The 25527-nt window shown below is 55.0% G+C and overlaps 1 protein-coding gene across 5 annotated transcripts; it reads right to left on the bottom strand.

Moving 5' to 3' along the window:
- Window positions 1–2496: 2496 nt before the first annotated feature.
- Window positions 2497–24950, bottom strand: FLOT2 (flotillin 2). 5 transcript variants are annotated; one of them, XM_042791825.1, is made up of 11 exons: window positions 24864–24946; window positions 16066–16147; window positions 13148–13238; window positions 6859–6982; window positions 6303–6421; window positions 5753–5866; window positions 5538–5657; window positions 4888–5102; window positions 4498–4681; window positions 4200–4349; window positions 2497–4020 (listed from the first exon to the last, which is right to left on the bottom strand). In XM_042791825.1, the coding sequence occupies exons 1-11, from the start codon at window positions 24910–24912 to the stop codon at window positions 3982–3984; spliced, it is 1287 nt and encodes a 428-aa protein (XP_042647759.1). In that variant the 5' UTR covers window positions 24913–24946; the 3' UTR covers window positions 2497–3981. The 5 variants fall into 5 exon arrangements, with proteins under 5 accessions (XP_042647759.1, XP_042647758.1, XP_042647761.1 ...); XM_042791824.1 differs by lacking the exon at window positions 13148–13238 and adding an exon at window positions 11194–11284; XM_042791827.1 differs by lacking the exons at window positions 13148–13238; window positions 16066–16147 and adding an exon at window positions 7269–7387 and having other exon boundaries at window positions 24864–24950.
- Between the last annotated feature and the right edge of the window lie 577 nt (window positions 24951–25527).

Below are 25527 nucleotides of genomic sequence, written 5' to 3'. Positions count from 1 at the left end.
GCTGGACGGGGCCCCTTAACCCCTTCATGTCTGGGGGGGGCACAGCCCCAACAGCTCCCCCCCAGCCTGGCATAGCCCGTGGCGGGGCTTGGGGGTGGGGGGTTTGTGGAGACCCCCCCAAAAGGCATGAGGGGTGGGCCCCCACAAGCCTCCTGTCCTCCTGCCTTCACCCCTGTGGTCACCAGAATGGTCCCTTCCTATAGGTGGGGGGACCCCAAACTGGAGCCTACCCATTGCAAACTGGTTCCCAGTTGCTGGACAGGGGCTCTGGACATGGCAGGGAGGCAGCTCCATGGGGATGGGGCCCGGGGTGGTAGTGGGGGGGGACATGTGGGTGCAGGGGGTCACCCTGCAAAGGCACCTCCAGATGAGGTACATGCATGTGGGTGTAGGGAGCCCGTGTCCCCCCTGGGGCGGGTGACCTCCAAAATACTGTGTCCCCCTGGCCATATATGCTCCCCTGAGGGACATGTCCCCTATCAGTGTGTCATCCCCCCCCCAAAAAATGTGACCCCCAGCCTGCAAGGATATGTCCCCCGGGTTTACATGTCCCCTGCCTGTGTGTGCCCCCCCCAGGGGGATGTGGCCCCTGCAGGGATGTATCCCCCAGCTGTGTGTCCCCAAGGGACGTGTCCCTCTGGCCACATGTGTCCCCAAGAGCGCTGCGTCACTTCATTGTGCAGGACCCTGGTCATACGTGTCCCCTGGCCACGCGTGTCCCCAAATAGCCGTGGCCACTGGCCATGAGTGTCACCTGCCCGTACATAACCCTGGCCATACGTGTCCCCCAGCTATGCGTGTCCCCAGCCCGGTCTCTCCCCAGAGGGCCACATCCTGCAGCAAGCCCCGTGCCACTGTGCCCCGTTGTTTGCAGCAGGACACGCCGGCGTTCCAGGAAGCCGCCTGCGGGGAGGTGATAACCCCCCACCCAGACCGTGTGCTGGGAAGGGGGGGGGGGGGCCCGATAAGCAGCACCATCCAGCTATCGGGGACCCTGCCCTGTCACGCGAGGTGTCCCCAGACCCGCTGTCACCTCTGGGTGACAGGAACAGGGGCAGCATCACCCACACTCCCTGCCCTGGCCTGGCCAGACCCGGGCAGGAGGTGGCACAGGGGTCAAGCCCTGGCCCCAGCCTGTCCCCAAGCATGAGAATGCCAGGATCTGGGGGGGTTGCAAGGGACTGTGCCCTCCTGTCTGTGTCCCCTGTTGTGACCCAAAGGTGTCCGGAGGGGGCCTGTAGTGCTCCCCAAACTGTGGCACAGGCATGCCAGCACCGAGAGCAGGGACATAGGCAGTGTCCCCAAGAGTCCCCCAAGTCGCGCCAACCCCAGGTGAGCCCTATGGGATTATCCCCCCTGCCAGCTCAGCACCCACAGCACCCGACAGCAGCCCCGCACCCCCGTGGGACAGAGGGGGCCTGAGTGCCCCCCAGGCTGGCACCACGGAGCTGCTGCAGAGACCCCCGGGTGCTGCAGGGATCCCTGGGTGCTGCAGAAGACACCTTGGTGCTGTGGGGGACCCCCGGGTGCTGTGGGGGACCCCCGGGTGCTGCGGAGGACCCCTGGGTGCTGCGGGGGACCCCCGGGTGCTGCGGGGGACCCCCGGGTGCTGTGGGGGATCCCTGGGTACTGTGGAGGACCCCTGGGTGCTGCGGGGGACCCCTGGGTGCTGCGGAGGACCCCTGGGTGCTGCGGGGGACCCCCGGGTGCTGTGGGGGATCCCTGGGTACTGTGGAGGACCCCTGGGTGCTGCGGGGGACCCCTGGGTGCTGCGGGGGACCCCTGGGTGCTGTAGCCCTCCCACCAGCCGTGCCGCTCCAGGGCAGCGTGTCTGGCTGCAGATAAGGAGCTGCTGGGGGGTGCCGAGCTGTCCCCACCCAGCCTATCTGCAGGGCCACCCTGCTGCCGAGCGTGTGGGACAGGGCCCTTTGTCCTGTCCAGCCCGGGATGGAGTGGGACATGGAGGGTCTGCCCCGGGGAAGGCAGTGCAGTGAAGACCCCTCCCCCCCCCGGGAGCCCCATTGCTGGTTGTCACTGCTCCTGCTCCCAGGTTGACCCCCAGAAGGAACGGGCACCCCCAGAGCCATCCCACTGTCCCCCAGGGAAGGGAAGGACCCGGTGACAGCTCAAGGCCATGGGCTGGTGGGACAGACAGAGCCGTCAGCCCCGCTCTGAACCCCGGGGGCGCCACTTGTTGGGGTGCCCCCAGAGCGCTCAGCTCCCCGGGTTAACGAGGGCGATGCAGCTGGAGTTCACCCACCCGTGCGGGAGCTGCCCCCGGGGCTGCTCGGGGTTGGGGAGACGGTGACCACAGCGAGGCCACGAGCTCCCAGTTTTGCAGGAACGACCACGAGCCAGCACCTCACTTCCAGGCACCCCTTGCTCCCCCATCCCAGCGGATACACGTGCCCGCTCCGGGGCCAGCCCCGCGCCACGGCCGGCCAAGCACCGGCTGGGGCCGGGCCCCGGGGGGAAGGAGAAGACGAGAACCAAGGCCCGCGGTGACGAGGCTTTATTATCGTACAGCGGTGAGGGCGGCAGGGACGCAGGCATGCACACGCACATGCAGATAGGGCCTCGCCCGGCACACCCGCCAGCAAGTGCCAGATCTGCGCCGGCGGCACCCACGCAAGCCGGGGGCTGATAACGCCGGTTCATCCCCCCCCCCACCCCCTGGTGTCAGGGAGGGGGACGGGGTGGCACCGCAGCAGAGGGTCGGGATGGTAATGGGGTCACTGCCACAAGTGGGGAAGGGGACCTGGGTCCTGCACCCCCCCCCCTTAGGGCAAGGGGGGGGTGGGTGGCACTGAGCTGTGGGTGAGGGACCCCCCCCCCCCACCAGCACCCCGCGGTGCCTGCGCAGGTCACCACCACGCTGACCTTCACACGGGGGTTGTGCTGCTCCAGCCACACTGAGCACAGGCGTCGAGGGGGGCACGGGCACCGGTGGCACTGTGGGGAGGACGGGACACGCAGAGGGGACAACCTCCTTCACATTGTCACTCAGGGTAGCAAAGCCACTGGCCGTAAGGGGCAGGGGGGACTGAGCGAGGTAGGGGCTTCAGCACTGCCTGCTGGGGCATCCCCCCGGCCAGCACCCAGGGCCACGGCACCAGCCCCGGGGGCACTGGTCCCCGGCCAGCTCTACAGGCCACGGTGGGGGAAGAGCCCGTCCCGTCCCCCTCTGACCCGGGGCTTGAGGAGTTTTGGAGGGGTCAAAACATACCGCAGCGCTCGGGGACAGCAGCCTCCGGTGGTTTCGCCTCCCTCCCCGGAGACGGGGCGACTTTGGCACAGCGCTACTTTTTGGCATTCAAGGTGGTGGGACCTCGGCAAGCCTGGCTCAGAGCAGCGCTGAGCTGGGCTCCGTCAGCCCCCTGAGCTCTCCCCGCTCCAGATCCCGGGAGAAAACTTCCCCAAGGGAAGGCAGCAAGGCAGTGCCTGATTGTCACCCTCCCAGGAGAGGAAGCCCAGCCCGGGTGGGATTGCTAGCACGGTGGTGTCCCTGGGGGCGAGACACGGAGTGGGGAAAGCCGGCCACAGCTCACGGGCAGGGCCCAGGAGGGTCGCTGCGGGAGGGCAGGGAACCCAGGGGAGCTGGGTCCTGGCTGTTCTCTGCCTACAGCTCCACATCCCACCCAGCCTCTGCTCCCAGCTCTGGGCAGGCACCCGAGGACAGAGAACAGCAAGGCACCGGGCTTGCAACACCAGACAAGCTGCCAGTTGGAACTGGGGACGGGATCCAAACCCCGGCCTGATACAATAAACAGTTAGTTACAAAATAAATCCCCCTCCCACCCTTTGTAATAAAAAGAGCAGCTGACTGGACATGCATCTTTCTGGCCCTACAAAATAAGGCACCAGAGCTTAAAAATAAAACTCCAATTGTCTTTGATATAAAAGGAATTTCCACGTGTTGAAGGCAGTTGATGTCTGAGTGCATAAGAGGGAGTGATCTTCACTAGCTTTGGGCTGGCAGCCTCATGCCTGGGCCCCGGTGGCTTTCTGGATCAGGGGAATCTGTCGGAGGGGAAGAGAGAAGCTGTTAGGGCTGGAGAAGGGGGAGGCAGGGAGCTGCCTGCCCTCTGCGGCCGGGCAGGGCTGGGGAAGGAGAGGCTCCCTAGGAGCCTGACAGTTTTCAGGCGAGTCCCTGTGCCCCACGAGCCGCAGGGGTTGCCAGCTGCCGGCGCCCGGCTCACCTTTGTCAGATCCACGCCCGTGATGGCGCGCACGGAGGCGGGGATCTCGGCCAGCAGACGGTTCACCTCAGACGTCGTGTTGCCGCTCTCTCCGCTGAGGATCACGATCTCGTCCACTTTGGAGAGGGGAGCAGCCACTTTGGCGGCGATCTGGGGGTGGGATGAGCCGAGAGTCAAGAGGCTGCTCACCAGCCTGCTGGGCAAGGTCCCCCCGCAGCACACGGGGGGGGGAGACCTGGCACAGCCTGAGAACTCCCCACCGCTTGCCCGGAGCAGGGGAAAGCTGCTCCCTCCTCACCTCAGGAAGAGCATCCAGCACCAGAGCCAGCTGGGCAGCTTCTCCGTACTGCTTGAGTGCTTCAGCTTTCAGCTTCATCCTCTCAGCCTCCGCCATCCCGATGGCCTCAATCACAAAAGCCTCCGCTTCTCCAATCTTGCGGATCTTTTCTGCCTCCGCCTGAGCCATGAGGACTTGCTTCACCCTGGAGAGGGAAACCCAGCCCTCCAGCAGCCCAGATCCCCGCAGCGTACCCAGCATTGCTTCCCTCCCTCCCTCGGCCACATGCCCGCCCTGCAGAAAGCCCACGAGCTGGGGCTCAGTGCGGCACCCGCTGCACTTTGCTCCCACCTCACCCCAGCCCAGCGTGCAGCCGGGCTCGGGGCTGGACCAGGTCACGGGCTCACTCACTTCTCGCCCTCAGCGATCTGCTGGATACGGTAGGCTTCGGCCTCGGCCGGCCGCTTCACAGTGGCTATCAGCTCCTTCTCCATCCGGATGATCTCCTTCTCTTCCACATCGATCTGCTTCTTGCGCTGCACCACCTCGATTTCAATTTCCTCTTGGCGGATCTTCTGCTGCTCCCGGGCGCTCTGGAGCTCGTAGGCCAGCTGGGCCTCTGCAGTCTGCACAGAAGAGAGAGAAGAAGAGGGGTCTTGGCCATGATCTCCTGTGTGCAGGCGTAAGGACCCTTGGCAGGCCCTGAAACCAGACATGGCTTCTGCTCCCAGACCTCTACACCCAGGGGTGACATCCCAATCCTCAGAGCTGCGCTTGCTGGCCTTCCCTGTGTGCTCTTCCCACAGCACTTGAGCCCCAGCCAGCTCCAGGTTCAGCTTGGATGACCCTCCCCACCCTTTCCTCTCCTCCTAATCCCACCTAACTGTTGCGAACAGAAGAGGAATCTGCTGCAAGGAGCTCAGACTGTGACACAGAAACCTGGGTTCTCCACCTCCAGCAATCCCAACACATGCAGGAGGAAGAAGCGGAGAAGGCCCAGGGCTACCAATACCATCACGAACCAGGCAGGGAACAGCGGTGGGCTGTCGGATACCTCTCACCTTAATGTTGACCTCCTCACTGAAGGCAGCTTTCTGCAACTCAAAAGCCCGCCTGGAATCTGCTATTTTAGTATCTGCCATGAACTTGACGTCCAGCATTTCTTTCTTGCACTCTGCCTCCTGCGGAGAGGAAACAGAGAGCGCAGAGCTCCAGGGCACGCGGCTGAAGCGAAACAGGCTGCTCTGGGGGAAGCCCAGCACATCTCCAGACTCACCCGAATGCCGGCATCTCGCTCGGCTTCTGCCACACCGATGTCTGCATCCCTTCGGACAGCCGCAGTCTGAGTCTTTCCCAGGGAGCTCAGGTAATCCACTTTATCATAGACGTCCTGGAGAGGGGAAGATAAGTCGCAACCGCTTCAAACAAGCGACTCCATTTTTGCTCCCTTCCCCTTGAAGCTCAGCGCCACCGCTCGCGCGGTGAGGCCAGGATCAGAACGAGCCGCGTCAGCCCGCTGCCAAACGGCATCGGGCGCGACAGGCTCTCCCGACATCTTCCCTCCAGCTCCCCGGGGGCCCGGTTATCAGCCAGCTCTCGCCACGAGCCGTGTTTACAGAGGCAGCTAAGCGGGTGCTCCTCGCCCAGCTGCCTGGATACAGGACATGCTGCGGCGGCTGTCATGGAAACTCCCGGAGGGCTGGGGCAGGCTGTCAGCCGGAGCCTTTCAACCAGCTACAGCACAGGGGCCCAGGCCGGGCTCTCTTGTCCTGCTTCTGCAGCGCTGCCCGGTGCCCCGGAGTGCAGCACCCTACGTCTGGGTGTACCTTGATGGTGAAGCTCAGGATCTCGATACCCATGCGACCCACGTCAGGAGCTGCCACTTCCCGCACCAGTTTGGCAAACTGATCCCTGTCCTGGTAGATCTGCTCCACTGTCAGCGTACCTGCAGAGGGAAGGGAGGTGAAGCACTTTATTTGGAACAGGTAACACACAATGGCGTGGGTCTAAGCTGAGCAACATCCTCATTGCCCCTGATCTCTTCAGGTCTGGGCACAAAGGTGTAATCCTCTGCCCAGGCCCTGCAATTGTGCGCCAACATCTCAGTCTCGCAAGTGCAACCACCACACACACACGTGCTACCTGTAACCCACAGGGACGCAGACATCTCTTACTGCAGGCACTGAAAACTCATTTATCACAACACTCAGCCACACAGCAGGAGCTGCTGTAGGGGAAGAACAATCTAAGATGCCACCTCTGCAGTCAGTAGAGGAAGCACCCATCGTGGCTGCTGTGGTGGCAGCAATACTGCTGGGACCAGCCAGCGGGGAAGGGAGAAAGCTACTCAAGATGCCTTCAAAAGCGCGAGCCCCTCCGCACCTAGGATGGAGCGCAGGTGCCCCTCCAGTGTCTGAAGAACCACGTTCTTCACATCCTGCACGTTCTTCCCCAAGAACTGCTCACAGGCCACAGCCAGGAGCTCCTTCTCGGTCATTATCTTCACCTAGAGACAGGAGACAAAACCGAAGGGACTTAAGGTGCCTGTCTGAAGAGGGACAGGCACCCAACAGCAGCAGCAGCAGCAGAAGCAGCAGCACCACCACCGGGCTGCCAGGCCCCCCGTGCTACCGATGCTCCAAGGGACCAACGCTGAGCTGTCACCACGCTGAGCCAGGCCACTGGTGCAGCTACCAAAAAGCCTTAACTATCAGTTCAGCCACTGCACCAATACCAGACCTAGGAGGAGAGGGATTTCCATTACTACCCCTGGCCAAAAGTCATTTCATTACCTTTCTCTTCCTCCTCCTTCACTAGAATTAATTTTTCTGACACGGGAAAGGCAGACAACAAGGAAGAGTCTGAAATGCCCAAGGAGCAGCTTGGGAACAGGGGCTCCATTCGGCGTTCCCTGCAAGGAGAGATGAGACGAGATGGCCGTAGCACACTGGTTTGTCCTGCTCGTGGCTGGGAGCTCCCAGCCGCCCTTTGTGGTGACCCCAACGTGCCGTGGCCAGGACATGGTTGTCCCACTCCGCACGGTCAGTCTGGTAACAATCCCCAGAGGTGGGACACAGCCACCCCAGCGCCGCTTTCACCTCCCACTGACAGAGCCAGATGTCAAAGCATCCCCAAGTCCAGACAAGCCAGGGTCTTGAGGTGGGCCTGCAGGTCACGGGGCTGCTTTTTAAAGGCAAAATGCGTTAAAAAGCCCCATGGGTTATGTTAGGCAGAGGAGATGTGTGGGACTCCTGGAGCTCTGTAGGACTCAGCTATAAGGAGCTACAACCCACCAAGGTGACAGCTCCTGGTGGCCAGGGCCAGTCTGAGGGCTCAGGCTTTGCCTGGACACAGGGATGTCTCTGTGTCTGGCAGCACCAGAGAAGGAAGCAGGGCCATACCAGCCACACAGCTCTGCTGGGACCTCTGGGTGCTGAGCGGGTCCCACAGCACCCTCTCATGGAGACATCTGGGGTGGGCAGTGCCTCCTGTGCCAGGAGATGCTGGTGGCACTTGGGGTCCTGCTCCAAGGGCCATGGCTGGACCTGCTGCTACCTGCGATGCCAGCACGGTCCTGGCTCAGAGACCTCGGAAGCTTCAGGCGCTGCACAGGAGCCCTCCGAGGGTCCCAGGGCATGCTCCTGGTGGGTTCACAGCCCACAGACCTCATCCTGACACCTACAAGACCGCTTTTCAGGGTCAAACTGCTGGCAAAAGCAACACCATTATTTACTGAGAAAACCTGGGCTGATAGCCCATGAGCCCAACATGATCCCACAGCTTCACCCCCAGCACTGCCGGGGAGCGGGGCAACTGGGATGGGCCACCACCTTCTAAGGGGACCAGAGGTGGAATGTGTTAGATGTGGCGAGCTGATCAAGACTCAGCTGCCACAACCCTACCCCTGGTAACATGTAGAAACACCAATCTGGGCTGAGCCTCCTTCTTAACTGTGCTTCTCAGGCTGGCTCTCCAAGTCAATATGCCAAACTGGATCTCTGGCAAGTGTGGCAATCCTCTCCTGCTTTCTCTGGGTTCCTTACCGGGCCAGGCCACCACGGCTTCTTGGCCCTGTACTCCGGGACCAGCAGTATGCACTTTCTACACAAGGGGGAGTTGGGAGAGCTGCTCATGCAGCTGCACCCGGGAGCGTGGGCCTTGCACAAGGCTCGTCTTGCAGCAAACGGGAGGTTTTTTGCAAATACCAAAACCAATTAGACTCAGCAGCAGCGTTTATGGTGTGCAACAGCCAGCGATTCCACCTCTCCACACAATCCCCACCCTTCAGGAGCTACAGAGAGGACAGGCAGAGCACAGAGTGGGATGTTTGTTAATAGAGTCCCTGCGGTGATCAGCAGGAGCAAGGAACGATTCAGCCTCTGTGAATAAAGCCAGCCAGCAGCCTGGCTGCGCTGGTAAACCCCGGATGGCCCAAATGAGAGCCTGGCTGTCTGCTAAATAGGGATGTCAATCCATAAGGCAAAGGTTGCACAAAACAAAACAGAGTTGAGCAATTCACGCTCAGCTTGTGTCCAGTATTTCAGACAGGGCACTGCGACACTTGGTGCAGCTTCAAATGTCATTCACATCAGAGAGAGGGTTTAGCTGGCAGGAAATCAGAGAGCCTCCATGAAACAATCCCATTTGGAGGATCGATGCTGCTGCACCCAGCTCCAGCCAGCTGCAATCACGGTGAGGCGTGAGCAGAAACAATCCAAATAGCTTGAAGCTACCAGAAAAATGGTACGGAAGGATACGAAGCCCAGCGTGGCCTAAGGCAGCAGCATCCCAGCACACCCCGAGCACCCAGCCAACACAGGAAGGAGGCTACTGGTGAGTAATCATTACATCCCTCTTCAAAGCAAGAACAGCATCTTCATGCACATTAAGCACTTCCAGTATTACGGCAAACATTTTAAAAGGTGTTTCTCTAGTAATAATTGGTTTGCTTTTTTCCTTTTTTTGCACAAGCCGTTAAAAGAAAAATGTTTGCTTCAAAAGTACTTATGCAAAATGAAGGAAACCTCTGCCATGCACGTTCCCAACTGCCTCAAGCCTGCTTTCTGCATGGCAATTCTTTGCATGTCATAAGCCTCAACCTTTAAGATTAATCAACAGTGAAAAAAATGAACAGTGAGAAGAGAAAATTACATGAACGAGGTGAACTGGGAGCTGCATTTCTAAATCAAGGCACCTGGCGATCCAGCCTTCTGCTAGTATGCGCTGCCCAGCCTAGATCATTTTGCAGGCAATGGAAGGATGTCCCAAAACTAGGTCAAAAAGGGAATGCAGGCTTCACAGAAGTACCTTTTCCAAATACAGAAGGAAAAGCCTACAGATTTATGAAATGTGAGGGGAGACATGGGTGCACGGATTTTGCCAACCATGCAAAGACCTCTGTGGTTATGTGACACATTAGCAGCTAAACGGATATGAAGAACTGAAAAACTGAAAACAAGGAGGCTGGTTCACACCGTTAGAGCCCGGACGAGCCCAAGAAGCTGGCTCCTGTGCTGGTGCTCTTGCACGTAGCCACGTTCCCCAGCAGCAGCAGGGTGACGGATTATCCGCTGCCCTTCTGCCACATGAGACAACCCAGAAACCGCTCCTGGCTGAATTCATCTCCTCGCTCATGCACAGACACAGCACGCAGCTCCTCTGCAACGTCAGTTCAGAGCAAACCAATGAACCCAGGGAGGAATCCGCTGCTCTGGAAAGCACTGGGTGACATCTGTCAAGAGCTTGGTCTTAAAAGGGCTGCAGCAGCCACGGTGCTCTTCCCTGAGGGGAGCTTTTTGACGCACGTGGGATTTTGGTCACATCACTGCGTCACTCAGCAGCTCCCCTCGGCTCCACTGCTCACAGCAGGGAATGTGGTGGTCACCTCTCCTGCAACAACGGACCTGGACATGCCTTGGGGACACATGGTGATCACAGCCTTGCACACACTGAGAACCACTGTCTTGGTTTTATACACCCAGAATGAGCTGTCAGGAGCAATTCTGAGGCAAAGCATCCAGCTGCCTATTCGGGGATTCAAATTCTGTTGAAAGATAACATTTTCCTCCCAGCATCCTCCCCAAGGCAGGATCTGGTCACAAGGACAAACTCTGTATCAGGGCAGCAGACCTCAGAGTCTAAGAAATGCAGGTGTTTAAGTGTACTATCACAAGCAGCAAGAGCTGGCTTTCATGTATGAAGAAGGCCTAAAAGAATCAAAATTCAGTTCAAGCCAGAAATTTTACACCCAGATTTTAGTGTCTGGAGGGACTAGGTTCCTTCTTTAAGCTTTAACTCACCGTGAAGAATTAAAAGGTCCACATGCTAATAATAATAATCCAAAGCAACATAATGTTCAATACCATCTCAGGAGTGAATGGCTCAGTCCTGCAGGGTCACACACAGCTCCAAGGGCACCGTGGTACATCAGCGCTTCACAAACAGATCAAGTCACCCACACACTTCATTTGCCACATGGACAAATGAGACACCAGAAAAAGAGGAATGATTTGGGGGAGGGGAGGAGAGGTCACAAACCCCTTCACAACACGGGACACGTTGTAGTGTGTTTGAACCAACCAGGACAGTGTGGTTTTGTACAAGAATTTGTTTCAGAGCAGTTGGATTTTGTTCCTGGACAACAGTAACCTCTTAAGAGGGAAAACCAGAGGTAAGTCAGGCATGCATTCCTGAAATGATGTTTTGGAGTTACTGTACCTGTGCCACACCTGTGACAGTTAAAGCTACCCCCTCCGCCGTCTCTACGTCCTCACACCTGGGCTGTAACGTCATTATCTCTAGGGAAATCCTGCCAAAAAACGTAAAATATTTGCACGTTTCCAGGTAACACACACTCAGCTCTTCCCTTTGCATCTCCTGCCCCGGGCTACCCGCCACACTCATCACAGGTAATGCAAGACAGGCGCAGAATGCAGCTGAGGGACTACATCTGTGACTGGAGACAGACAAATCGCTTTGGCCAAGAAACAGATTTTCAGATAACGCTTAAAGGCAATTTATCAGCAGAGGAAGGCTGGGAGCCAGACTGGAAATAATACCGTGACCCTTTCCCTTCTGCTGGGCTAGCGAGGCGGCCAGAAGGCAGCAGCTTTGGGACGCCAAAGGGCCCACCAGCGGCTCGTTGTGCCGTGCCGCCCGACGCCGGGGCAGCGCGTGCGCTCGCTGGCTGGTGTCACTGGTTTAAAAGCACAGCATGGACCTGGGGTGCTCCCGCCCGCCCCGCCACCCCTGCAAGAGCCCTGGTGCTTGCCAAAACCTGGCGCTGATGCTGCAAGAAGCAGCCCTGCCTTTGCCCTCACTGGGTTAGCATTAACACAGCCCTACCCCCTGATCTGGTTCACCTCTCCCTCTATTTTTCCTGTGTTCCGTGATCCAAAGGCAGATAGAAGTGAGTCTCCAGCTCTTTAGGGCCATGCCTGCATAGTATCAGGCACCCAGGAACAGATCCTGCAGCTCCAGAGCTTTCTCAGTCACACAAGGTGGGCTGGAGTTGCTTTGGCCAGACCTGACAATCCGCAGGTTGTGATTTGGTAAAACAAGAGACACGCTCGGCCGTGGCAGGTTCTGCTTCAGGGAGCAAAGCCTGGCTCTCGTGTCAGCCAAAACAAGCCAGGAAGGTATTGGGAGTCAGGACAGGGAGCCACGGGGCACAGAACTTCTGTCAGTGAACAGAAGGTCAAACGCCTGAACCACGAAGGGGCTGCGCTGGGCTGCTGCGTGCACGCCGAGTCGCTCCAGGATTGGCTGGAAGTGCCCAAACGTATCTGAGCAAGTTCATGCCTTGCCTTGGCCACTGTCCTAATTAAACTGGCACGCAAACCGGGAGCTGATAAGACAGATCCCGCTGTCCAAGACGCGCACAGGCATTTTCTGCCATATGCACTCACAGCTATAATCAGCTAGTGCAGGAGTTTAGCCTCCTGATGACCTAATCTATACTTTGAATTTAATTTCAATATTGTGCTGCTTCTTAGCTGGCAAGTCACAGGGCTGTTTGGTAATTACTGTTACAGTGGTTCATAACTGCTCACAGCGCAAACATTAGTCCTGTACGTTGCAACTCATCCGAAGTCTCTATGCTGTACTTCCAAACGTGACAACATCCAAAATGGGCACTGTCTCCATGTGGAGGAAGAAGGGCTGAGTGGAAACTCATATCCAAAACTTCAGAGCCACTACTGTTGCAATTTCCCCACATGTGCACAGGTTTCCTTTTGAAACGGCACAAAACCTGCCTTCCCACCTGCCCCAAATCCCGTACAGAACCCAATCCGGCCTGCTTGTGGCTCCACACAAAAGCAGATGCCCTTCTGCTCCCCACCAAGCACACAGTGGAAACAGTGCTGTCAAGGAAAGGGTTACAGCTAGAGCAAATGTCTGCAGCGTTATTATCATCGGAAGGAGCCAATACAGAAATGCTGAATTTGGAATTTGCCAAGAATGCATCTGTCTGCATTACCTACAAACCGTGGAGTGTGCCCCAGGGCAAGTGCCGGAGAAGGGGAAGGAGAGGAGGGTATTGAGATTTCAACTGTCCCATTAAAAATCCATTAGTTTTTATGTTATCCTGCTGCTGCTGCTGCTGTTGCTGCTGCTCAAAACAGAGGGACAAACTGTTAGACATGATGTTAGGAAGCTAGCGGATTATTACCTGTGCAACCCCTGTTACGTACAGTGGGACCCCCTCCGACGTCTCAATATTCTCACAGCGACAGAGGATGGTCATAACCTCCAAAGACAGTCTGAGCAGCGAGGAATAAGGGTAGGACAGCAAATATACAAAGCAGTTATCAGAGAGTAAGACACTCATTGCAAAGGACAGACGAGACTTTCAGGTTTTGACTTTTCCCTGTTCAGTTTGCCTTTCTCCCCCTGCCCGCTCCCTCACGCTGGGCGGGAGCAGCTGCCCTCCTCACCCCAGGGAGTTTACAGCATCCAGCTGCTGCTTTTAATGAGGACGAACTGCCTGGGGGCTCGTCTCCACCCTGCGTCCTGTGTCACCCCAGATGACACTGAACTGTGTATCCCACCTGGACTGTCATCCTGGAGTCAACTGCAATTCTCTGTTGGAGTGATCTTCACACGCAGAAAAATCCTTTTTGTAATAATTTGTATACTTCTATGCCAACATTTAAGAGGGGCCACAAAAATGAAAATGCCAGTGACTTGGAGACCCACCCCTGGCTAAGGCACTGATGAGAGAAGGTGCTTCCAAGTGCTGTCCTGAGAAGCTGAATAATACCATTTGGTTCCCCCAGCGGCATGTAAGACTGAACTGCCTCTCTCGCTGCTTTTATTTCTGACCCTTAAACAGGGACAGGATTTCTTTTTCCCTTTTTTCCGCCCCCCCCCCCCCCCCCCCCCTCCCCAGTCCTCAAGGTTGCAGCAGGATAAGAGCCCAGCACCCTGCCAGCTCTAACTGTTCCCTTTGTTCCCAGGTTAGTGCTACCTGGCAGGATGCCGCTGACAGCAACACAATTGCTGCTGTCTCTCTTGATTTCAGCACTGGCAGTTCCAGAAAAGATGTCCTAATTTCAGAAGAGGAAATCTGCCTCACTCTTCATGTTAATGCAGCAGGCTCCATCTGTGGCACGGTTTAGGGTATCTGGGAATGGCTCTGTTCTCAAAGGGAGAATTAAGCCCCACATCCCGTGGCATGAACCAGGGGTATAGATTTTAAAGTAAAAGATTTGTTTGGGTGCTGGCATTCCTGTCAAGAGCCCCGTTTGTTAAATAATGCACAGACCTCTATCATATGACAGCTCACTCCTGGCAAGCAGTTCTTGGCCCTGGACTCACCCTTTGCTTAACTTAATAAGCCAGCCTCCTGAATTCATCTGTTATCTCCTGCACCCAGCAGGTCAAGGTCCTGCGCTGTTCTCTGGACTTCTCACACAACAAGAGGAGGAGCAGAAACCATTTGTTCCACTCAACAGTTCTCCCCAACGAGGTGCCTCACAAAAATTGGGCAATGAAGCCTGTCTGGATCAAACACAGTTCTTAAGCAGGGAGCCCCCAAGCCAGGCCTTTCCTTTCCCCCCCACCTCTCACGAGCATCGCTGCAGAGCAGGTGTTAGCCGAGACCTCTTCGCGCAGCCGGAGTACTGCGGTAGGCTCTCGTAGCCATCCCGAGTACCAGCCACCTGGGAAAGGACCGGAGGGCTGTCGTGTGTCAGTCACCAGCAGCGGTCAGGACCCCTTCGAACAAGGCAAGCTGCCAGAGCCCCTGGTGAGCAGCCCCTAGGGCAGTGTATCATCTGCAGAGCCAGGGCAGCAACATGCTCGCTTTGTCTGCTGGTGGCAACACATGAACAGGGAAAAGAGGTGGCAAGATCAGGCAGTAAGGGTTAACTACAACCTCTGGCCGTCACTCAGTGCAAAAACCTAAAAGTCACGTCTTTATCCTTCTTCCCTATTATTTTTTACACAGATGGAGGAAACCTGCACTGGTGAGCATGAGGGAGGCGTTAGGAGAGAGTAACATTCCCACAGATCCTAAAGACAAAGAGTTACATTAGCAGGACAGCAGTACTACCACAGCATGTTAGTTCAGAGACCAGCATGATAAGAAGCAGCAAGCAAAATCCACGACCGACAAAAGGGAGAGAAAGGAAATCCTGTGGTTTTAAATAGGAACACAGTCTGCTCCCAACATGACAGCAGTCAGCATAACTTTAGAAAAAGAGACTTGAGGAGCAGGAGGGGGTGCTGGCCCACTGTATGCCACAAACATGTTTGCTACTGGGTGAGGGTTTGGGCCTCAGTGGGCAGAACTCAGCTCCTCTTGTGAGCTCACGGATGAGCCAGCCCGGCAGCCCCGCTGCCCTGTACCTCTGCAAGAGCCTCGTAGGTGCGGAGCGCTGTGAAGGCAGCAGCAGAGGAGAGCAGGGCTCTTGCTTTCCTCTGCACTTACTACACCAGCACAGGAAGAAACACACTGACCAGCCAGGCTACAGCCCTCTCAACTTGGTGGGTTTAATGTAAATAAAAAAAGAACCAAAGAGGAAAAAAACTAAGAAAAAAAAAAACCCCACATTTGATCATCCTGGGTTTGAGGAGAGGTGTGGACAGAGAGGACATCTGACAAATACTTCAGCTGAACACATGGGCTTTCTTTTCTTTTTTGTCTTTTGCACTGCAATACGCAGTTGGCCCCACACAAATAGTCAGCACAGAACTCCCCCATCCTGCGGTTTGATTTTGCACATCATCGCTTACTGTCAGGTAAGCCTGAAATGACAGGATTACCTCCCGCAGGGCCCTGGACAACCTCAGCCCCCAGCACTCGAAGCAGAGGATGGCCAGAAGCTGTGCAGTTGTGAGTGACCCTATGCCTCGGTGCACTACACAAGGGCACATATTGCTCCTTCCAGTGCTGTTCGCAAGGCAGCCTCCCTCCAGAGGACTGGGAGCTGGTTGCTGCCAAAGGCAGTGGGCTGGGCTGATGCTCATCCATGGTTTCATAAGCAGTGACCAGTCCTGTGTTCCTAAAGATACTGCTGACAGCCCCACTGGGATGGTTTTGCCTAACTCCTACTCCAAAACCACAAATAATGGGGGTCTCCTTACCTTTGGGTGTCAGTAATGCACCACCAAGCCCAGGCCCAGCCTCCGTATACGTACTGCTTTACATCAGAGCCACAGCAGCCACCTGCAGCGCAGCAGAAAGCACAGAGATGTAGGGATTACACATCCACACGGCGTTCTCAGCCAGGGAAAAACCTGCACCCAGACTGAGTCACCAGCAGAAAAACTTGGTAACAAGGCTGCCCAGCCTCTGGGTGCTGAGGAAAAGGCACCCTGGGGGGTCATCGGTTCCCCCAGGCCCTGGGAGCAGGGGAAGCACCTCAACTTGGCCACGTTACAGCAACGGGTGCTACCAAGCCAAGCTCTGCAGCACAACCCTGAAGACTCCAAGCGTGCCTGGAGTGTCTGACAAATAATGAACACAGAAAACTCTTTCCAAGACCCACAGCAGCCCCAGAGCACCCTTCAGTCAGCCATAACACAGTTAGCCATTGGGGAACCCGATGCTCTTCCTCACCTCCACGGGCTTCACATGGCAATTTTCCAAAGGCAACCTTTTTTTTTTTTTTTAGAATTGTCTTATAAAATAGCATTTGTAATCATTCAGTATGATGAACAATAACACACAGAAAGCAACTGTATTTCAAACCAGGATTTATTTTAGTTTTGTTAAGCAGTTTAAGCACTTTTAGCAGCCAGAATTGTTGTAAGTACATGCTTCAATATCTTTAATTGTGATGCACCAACTCCGCTGTGGAAAACCATGTGAGAAACCTATTTCCCTTCCCTCTCCCCACACTGCAAACAACCCTTAAACCCACCAAAAAGCTAGCAGGTTGGCATTGGAGGAGGAAATAACCCTTGAGCTCCTCAAAAATATCTCCTAGTTCTGGGTCGTGCAAGTACTACAGTGCGTAGAGGCTTTGATGGTCCATCACAGAGCTGGCTGTGCCCAGAGCTCAGGCAGCCTCCAGAACTCCTCTGACACATTTAAGATTTTACCCCAGTAAAGCTGGAAGATGCTGTCTGGATTTTCGTATCTTTGATTCGAGGAAGAAGACGATGTCTGCCACCTTTCAAGAGAGCACCCTGCCAGCGACCAGCCCTAGGTTTCATGCCTGGCAAGGGAGGAGCTCTGCAGCTCCCCAGCTCTCCGGCGCATCAAGCCAGCAGTCCCTCCCTAGCCTGTTATCCATAATCACACTTATTACAGCAGCGCCCGAGGGCCTCGGCAAGGCAACCGCTGTTACCAACAGAGCAACGGACAGTTTCAGCCCTGCGGGACGTATCTACGCAGGCAAGACAGAGCCAGCACAGAGGAAGAGCAGGCAGGCAGGGAAAACGGCACGGCTGCAACACCGTGGGAGCTTCAAGTTGAGGGGGGGGTAAAGGGAGAACTATGAAGCCAGCAGACGGCTGTCTTCTGCGGCTGCTCTTTCAAGAGAAATTCTGATTAGTAAGTTCGCCGCAGTAAGTCAAAAATGAAGAAGCAAGGGCAGCACCCATCCAGGCCAGCATGCCAGCAGGGCCCTCTGGTCTGCAGGGGGGGACTCCGTCCTCCTCCTCTCCATCCTCAAGTGTTTGGCCATCTTCTGCCATCAGCTAAAGACACCATCTGCTTCGCTGGCTTCCATGCAATGCTTGATAAACCAGCAGATCGGCCCCACCTACAATTCTTCACTCTCCCATTTCAGTAGGAAGTAAACACAAATAGGAGATGGATTTACACATTTTTTTTTTTTTCAGGTCTCCTGTGCTCCTCAGCCTAGAGGAATATTCTCCAGTCACCTCTGAGACAGCTTCTTCCTGCGGCTGAAAGGCTATTTCAGCCAGGCAAGGAGTTACAGAAGCTGATGATACGATATCCTGCAGCACATTAACCGCAACGCCTTTTAGCATTTCTTGGAGGACATCAGCCTGGTTAGCTCAGCCTTTTAGCCAGGCCCTTGTTTTCCAAGAACAGGAAGGGAGGTGTTCCTGGCAGTCGGGAAAAGCAGCTCCACATGGAAAGGTATTTTATTTCACAGGGTCTACGTGGTCTTTACCGAACCTCCAATAATTGTTTTGTAATATTGTTCTGAGAAAACTCTGCATGTTAAACCACCATTGTTACAAGAATGTGCCTCTCCACACAAATGTTTCTTTTCTTCTGCTGGAATTGCAAGGAAATACCTTATTTAGTATCACACCCAAAGCAAGCCCCATGTTTGCTTCCCAGTACTACACAACACTGCTGCATAGCAGAGTTTACTAAACTAGATTATATGTCAAAAAGTGTTCAAAGCATAATAAAACCAGGGAAAACTAGCACATTAAACAGGAATGGGATGCCAGCTGGTTGCTTTCATGCAAGCTGGACGTCTGAGCGCAGCAGAGCTCCGTCCTGGTAACGCAAGTCAGATGAGCTGAACGCTCATTTTCCATTGCAGTCCTGCAGCCTCCTTCCCAAGTCTCAGAGAGCAAGTGAAAAAGGAACCAACAAAGCGAAATCTTTGCAAGGCTAAAGAATAAACCCTCTTGCACAGTGAGATTTGGCAGAGAAATTGCCTTTTCTAGCTATAATACACCCACTGTTCTAGCAGCCCGGGTCTCACAGCCGCTTGGCCATCGCTTCCACAAACATCCACCGTGCCTCTTCCGGGGCAGTGCGCGGCGGCCAGGCACACCACAAACGGAGGATTCATAGCCGGGAAGCTGCCACCCAGTTTGGCCTCTTCCCAAAGGAAGGGGGGTCCCATGTTCAAGCAAGAATTCCCAGAGCCAGGAGAAAGAACATTGTCCGGTGGCTTGTTTTGGTTTGTTGTTATTTTTGTTGTTGTTTGTTTTATGAAATGAGATTAATCGCTTGGGAGTTTGTAGATAAATGGAGCTCTCAGCAGATGCAGAAAGCTGCTGCCCTGATGGACGGCATGCAAGGAAGAACAGAAGCCCCAGCAGTTACAGGGGCACGGGGCTCAAAACATCAAAGCTAGGACAATTTGAGGTTGCAAACAAGCTCTGTGTTGTTTGCTCTCCCAAGGTATCTTGAGGCAACGAGTTTGTATTCTGGCAGGAAGCGGTGAGCGTTCAGAAATCAGGTTGCGGTAAACAGGCTGCTAAGATACCTGAGGGTAACTACACTCCTTCCCGAAGACTGTCGCAGGCTGAAGACAAGACCAGAGCAGACACTGCAACCTTCACCTACAGAGAACTGTCACCTTCACACCTCGGTTCAGGGCACTGTGGTGCTGGAGTCTCCTCCTCCAGAAGGACCCACCACCCAACTTGGGGATAAACTGCTCGGTACAGCCGGACAGAAGCCGGGTCTGTTAGAGGAACGGCCCTGTGCTGGGAAATGTCATGGGGTGCTAACAAGTGAGTGCAGAAAGACAAGGAAAAAAAATTGATAATTGAAAACAGTTACTGACAAAAGGCATAGTGGAGAGGAAAGAAGGCGGCAAAGGCATACATAAAGAAAATCACATAATAAAGCAGAGTCTAGACTAAAGTCAGTGTCTGGTTCTTAGGCCCTGCTGTGCCTATAAATTAGGCTTTGTCCACATGCAGAAATGGCACAAGGTTAACAAAAATTAATTTTAAATGATGCAGGGTTCTGAGTTGAATCCATAAAATCCTTTGATGGTCACTACAGCAGACGAAAGCAGATTATGCTGGCGAGCTTGTTTTGGATGTAATCTATATCAAAATGACTTGGTTTAAAATATGAGTATCAATGCTACAGAGCGAGTTTAAAAACGCACATCTAGCTTAACTCATCTTGTAAACAGAATCTCGGAGAAGACAAACCACAATGAAGTTGCACAACAAAACGAGAGATACCACCCCAGAATTCCTGTTGGAAATGAAAAGGAAGGCCCTGAGACTATTCTGTCCACATCTTCCTCCTCCAGCTATGCTTTCTGAAGAGTAATTTGCAAGTCTTGGAGATCTAACAAGCACCTGACAACTGTAATCTTAAACCACACCACCTGCAAAAAGCTGAAGAAATAGCCCCTGAGAAGGAAACACCACAGAGGAGCTGCATAGATTGCCTTTTGTGCAAGTGGTGGATAGCTGTATTGAGCACCAGCAATCTCATGCTACAGACTTGAGACAAGCTGCGATGCTGTGCCCTGGACAGCAGCCACTGAGCATCACAAGCAGCATGAAACCGCCTGCGGGGAAAGATTTTCAGCTAGCCAGAATGAAGAACCTAACTTTGCAGTAGCACTCAGTTAAACCTAGCAGATGACAATCAGCGCCACCAGAAGTTTTCTGCAAGGCTTTCCCAGTGCAAGGGGTACAATACCTTGATTTCAAGCCTCGGGAACAATTCTGAATTCCAGCTCCAAAGGCTCGAATGCAGACAAGGGCAAAACCTCATGTGAAACCCAGCTGAAGCTGCCTATCCCTTCCCACAAACTCATTTTGCTTTTGAGGCTGAAGCACCAGATCACAACCTGCCAGCTTACACAGGCCTGCAGTTGGAGGCAGAGGGATGACCCCTACGCCACCAGCCCCACCACGAGCGTTAGGTCACAGATGACTCTTGCCATATCTTTCTGCACGACGTGGCCTGGACCTTCTCCTCCCATTCCATTTTCATGCAATCGACTGTTCTCACCTAACTGTAGCTCTCTGCATTTCTTATTGAACGACAGCATATTTCTTTCAGACCATTTGGTCAATCTGTCAAATTTGCTTTGATTCTAATCCGGCTCTTCAAAGCTCTCGAATCCATTCCCAGCTCAGTACTGTCTGCAAATTCAATAAGCACATTCTCGATTTTGTTATCCAAGCCAAAACAAGGAACTTACTTGATAAATCCTTTCAGCTGAACAGTGAACCACTGTAAAGTTCCCTGGCAGTGGTTTTCCAGGCAGTTTTGTATTAATTTTACAGTATCTGAGAAAACAGTTTTCTCCTTGCACTGTGGACTGTAGGTCTTTTGTAGGAAGGGATTGAGGGGTCTCAAGAAGCCCTTATTTCACACTTTCTAAACTTAGAGAAGTACCGTAAAAACAGCACAGTCACACTTGCTCAAAATCATGACGAGTTCCTCTTGCAGGAATAAGAAGGATGCAGTAACAGGATGTGAGAGCTTAGAGCAGCTCCAGAAGGGTTAACTACCCCTGATTGCTGGGGTGCGGCAGGAAATGTTTACACAAAACTGGAATTAACTGGAATTAGCTCTTCTTTCACTTTGAAAGAAATCAAGGCGCCCCAAAGGGCACGGCACTAATGTTTGAGTAACTGGGCTGGACTGTGCTTCTCAAGCCAACCTCTGAGAAATCATGAGCGTAACAAGCCTTAACAAAGGCAAGGTGTACAGTGTCTGCTGCTTCTCCTCATCCCCTGGAGTGCTAACTCACCTGAGAGGGAAGTCAGATTAGCTGGGCACAGCTCATGCCTTGGTTGTTTTCTTCTAGGTGTTTATAAGCAATGCATTTGTTTCAGTATTCTCCTAGGAAATAAAGGGAGGTTGACTGGTCTGTAACTCCCTTGACTTTTTTTTCCTCCTGTCACACCCTGAACTTTTGCTGAAAGAGCAGTTTGTTCTGATCCAGAAACATGGTGGGCTGTGCCAACCTTCCCGTCACCATCTCCAGGTGCTCACCTTGAACCTGCTGGACTATTGCTGCACGGTGCCACCCTGCAGCCCTCGTCAGCCTGAAGGAAAACGCCCCAACTACACAGATTCAGGCAACATTATTTACTCACGGGAACTGTAGGATGAGCTAGGGAACTGTAGGATGAGCTAGGGCTATCATAAATTACATCTCCTTATTATGAGACTCTGCAGAAATATTACAGCATTGTATTACAAATTGAGCAGATCAATCTTCAGTCACGAAAGCTGCATTCAACCAGACTGTAACCCCAAACCAGCATTACGCATCTGAGACAACCTATTTAGCTGGTGGGAACATTTGGATATCAGGATGAACAGGTACTTTGTGTATCTTCCTGAAAACTCAACTGGCTCCAGCTGTGCTTGGGGAGGACTCAGTGATGGGCCAGGTGCCTGCCCAAACCTCCTCAGAGCTTGCACCGAACCTCACGGGGAGGCTCCCAGCACCGCTACCCTCCAGAAAAGTTTGACTCACATTTCAGAAAAACCATCACCGCCTCCATAGGGCTTTGTGGAGTAATCTTACAAAGCCTAAGGTCTACATTTCATGGAGGACACATTGGCTAGCCGAGTGCAATTTCGTAGGAGGAGACTGGTGTTGCTCAACAGGGGAAGGACGCAAGTGCCAGCAGATATGCTGACCCGTGCCCAGGAAGCACCTTCCCAAATAAGGCTGTGAAGCTCCTGCACGCAGAGAAGTTCCCAAGGCACAGCCAGCTGCTCCTTGAACACGGGAGGAACTCAAGTGTCTCACAAGAAAGTGAAAAGACAGAACATCACCCCTCAGAAGAAAACCCACATGCCAGGAGAGGCACATGACTAAACTTCCTTCAAGAGGCACACGCTAAATTTACAATGAAGAAAACTTCCCAATCAGCTTCATGATTTAGAGGTGCCTTCTCACAAAGTGAAAGCTTCCAAATAACAATTGTATGACAATTCAAGACTGGAAGCCAAAAGCCTGCTTTAAATATTATTTGCTGTTGGTTTACTCTTCCCTTCCTCCTCTCTCCCCAAATCCAACCTAATAGAATGCAAATAAATGCTGGCCCCCAAGGTCCTCTCTGCTTTTCTCGGGAGAGACATGACTTGAGTTCCTGGAACTACAACTGCTTGTGTTTACACACCTCCCACTAATGCCCTGGCATTCACTCTGCACGTAAGCTCTGCAGAGCTCCCACAACCTCTCAGGACACAGCGAGTGTTTGCAGAGCACATCGGGCAGCAGCAGAGGAAAACCACATCTGGTGGCAGCACTGAACCCAATTCCGACTCGCAGAGCCTGGTGTGATTTATGCTCCCTTCCCAGAACATGGCTGTGGGAAAGCGTAACGCTTGGAACTCCGAGCGGATGCCACAAATTCCTTCTGGCTCATCCTGCAAGCCGTGTTTTGTAAACTCCAGAGCTGAACAGAAGCTAAACCAGGCTTTTCAGACTGAAGGGCATCCCGGTACACCTGGAGCACGGCTTCCTGATTCCTCCCACCAGATGTGGCATTTCACCAAACAGAATCGATTTTGATGGGGATCTTTTTGGAGGGAATCGCAGCATCAGCTCTAGATTCCAGCTGGGAACTGCCGAGACATGCAGAAGACCAGGAGAACAGCAAGAAATACTGCTGCTCCAGGCAGCTGGTGGGTGCGGTTTGTAAATCCTTAGAAGCAGCCGTCACAGAGGGCGTATTTATTTCTAAAACTGCAGTCTGCTTCTGGCATCTCCTCAGTAATTCCTGTAACAGGTCTGTTATCCAAGGGAGATGAACTGATAACAGACCAGCCAGCAGCAAGTGCCACAGCCTGCTGGAGGCTTTGGCTCCAAAAACATAACAACATAGTTTCACATGCTGTGGCTGTAGCACATCCTTGACGCTCAAACGCATTTTCTCCCAGTTGAGTTTAGGTCTGAGCATCACAGCGCCTGCCACAAAACTAGTCCAGTGTTGACAGAAAGGATGCAACATGACTGAGGACGCATGAGTGACAGACATCTGTCTAACTTGTATTTTACCTTGCATATGGCCCCAGCCTGTCACACAAGAGTGGAGTATCCAGCCCTTAGAGCAAGCCATTACATCACCTAACGGTAATTAAGTCCTGTCCGCATGCAGCCTGGCCTATGCCAAAGTGCAGTCTGGAGCTTCTGCAGAATATTAGAGCAGCTACAGGTTGAATCAGACACAGGGGATTTCACTCCTGGTTTATTTAATCCTAACCCAAGCAACCAGCTCACCGGATGATAACATTACACATATCTGATGGGCATCAACTGTGTCCAGTGCTAGCACGACCGAGAAGCCAGGTGACGTGCTCGTAACGAAGCAGCAGTTGGATATGACGGATGAGAAGGGTGCCCTGCCCCAGCGGGATGCTCATACCCAGCTCCCCCTCCCCAGAAAACCCAACCTGCTCCCCAGAAACAGGACAGCTTCTTGGTAATCCAAGCTAAGGGCTGTTGGCAGGGGCCCAGAGCCCGGCAGCCTCGCCGGTGCCACTGCCTGACATCATCCAAAAGCAGCAGCGGCACCGGGGCGTGCCGCTGGCACCACAACCTCGCCCACCGCTCTCGGCGCTGCAGGGACCCCAACCCGGGAGACCCCGGGGGCCGTGGAGCAGGGAGCTGCCTGCCCCCCCCAAGGCACCCACTTGGCAGGGGCACCCCCAGCACCCCAGTGCCCACCCACAGCAGAACACCCCCCATCCCACCGAATAACACCGCAAGGTCCCCTCATGACAGGGACACCCCCCCTCAGTGACCCCTCAAGGAAGAATCACCCGCCACAACATCCCAGAGCCCCTTCAGGGGACTCCTCCCCCCCCGCCTCCCCCCAAATCAGAGGGCACCCTGCAGCAGGCACCCCCAAACACACACCCCAGATCCCACACTCCTCCCCCAGGCAGGGCCTCCCATTCCTCAACCACCTCCCAGGGTCCCCCCAAGGCAGGGACCCTTCCCAGAGCCCCTCCATAACAGGGACACCCACCCCATCGCAGTGCCAGTAACCCAAAACCCCCTTAGGTCAGGAACAGCCCCCCCCCCCCCCCAGATTCCATGACAGACCCCTCGAAACCCTGAGAGTCCCCTCACAGCCAGGGCCCCCCCCCATTCCCACGGGGACCCCCTCCTAGCAGACCCCATTACAGAGACACCCCGTCCAACCCACTCGGGGTCCCCTCATGACAGGGGCTCCTCCACCCCCCCCCCCCAGCCCCTGAGAGGCTCCGGCCGTACCTGACACCACCAGCGCCTCGTTGGGCCCCACCGTGTGGCAGTTGCCCATCGCGCCCACGACGCTGCCCCCGCGCCCACCGCCGCCTGCCCGCCCGCTCCCACAACCCCCCGCGCGCAGCCCCGCCCGCCCGAGCGGCTGCACGGGCGCGGCCGCGGCGGCCAGCGGGCGCCGCCATGTTGGGAAGGTGGGCGCCGCCATGTTGGGAAGGTGGGCGCCGCCATGTTGGGAAGGTCCGGCGCCGCGCCGCACCCCGGGGGCGGAGCCGAGCGCCCCGCGCCGACGCCATGTTGGCGTGCCGCGTGTCTGCGCGGGCGGCCACGTGGGGCGCGCGCGCCGGTGTGCAAGGCGGGGGGGGGGTGGGTGTGCATTGCAGCGCGTGCATGTGTGTGCAAGGCTGAAGGGGCGCGCGTGTGCACTGCGGCGTGCGTATGAGAGTGCAAGGCGAGGGCTGTGTGTGTGCGCGCGTTCCAGCGTGGGCGTGCAACGCCGGGGTGTGGGTGTGCGCACTGCAGCGCGTGCATGGGTGTGCAAGGCGGGGGAGGGGGGGGGGGGCGTGTGTGCATGTGCAAGGCGAGGCGCTCACGCTGCAGTGTGTGTGTGTGGGGGGGGTGCGTGTGCACACGCGTGGGCTGTGCCGCCCTGCTGTGCACGTGTGTCTTTGCA

Source organism: Tyto alba, unplaced genomic scaffold (assembly GCF_018691265.1).
Source record: "Tyto alba isolate M040663 unplaced genomic scaffold, T.alba_DEE_v4.0 Super-Scaffold_19, whole genome shotgun sequence".
NCBI classification, from domain to species: domain Eukaryota; kingdom Metazoa; phylum Chordata; class Aves; order Strigiformes; family Tytonidae; genus Tyto; species Tyto alba.
The sequence above is the reverse complement of the archived record's forward strand: the minus strand, read 5'-3'. Positions and strand labels throughout refer to the sequence as shown.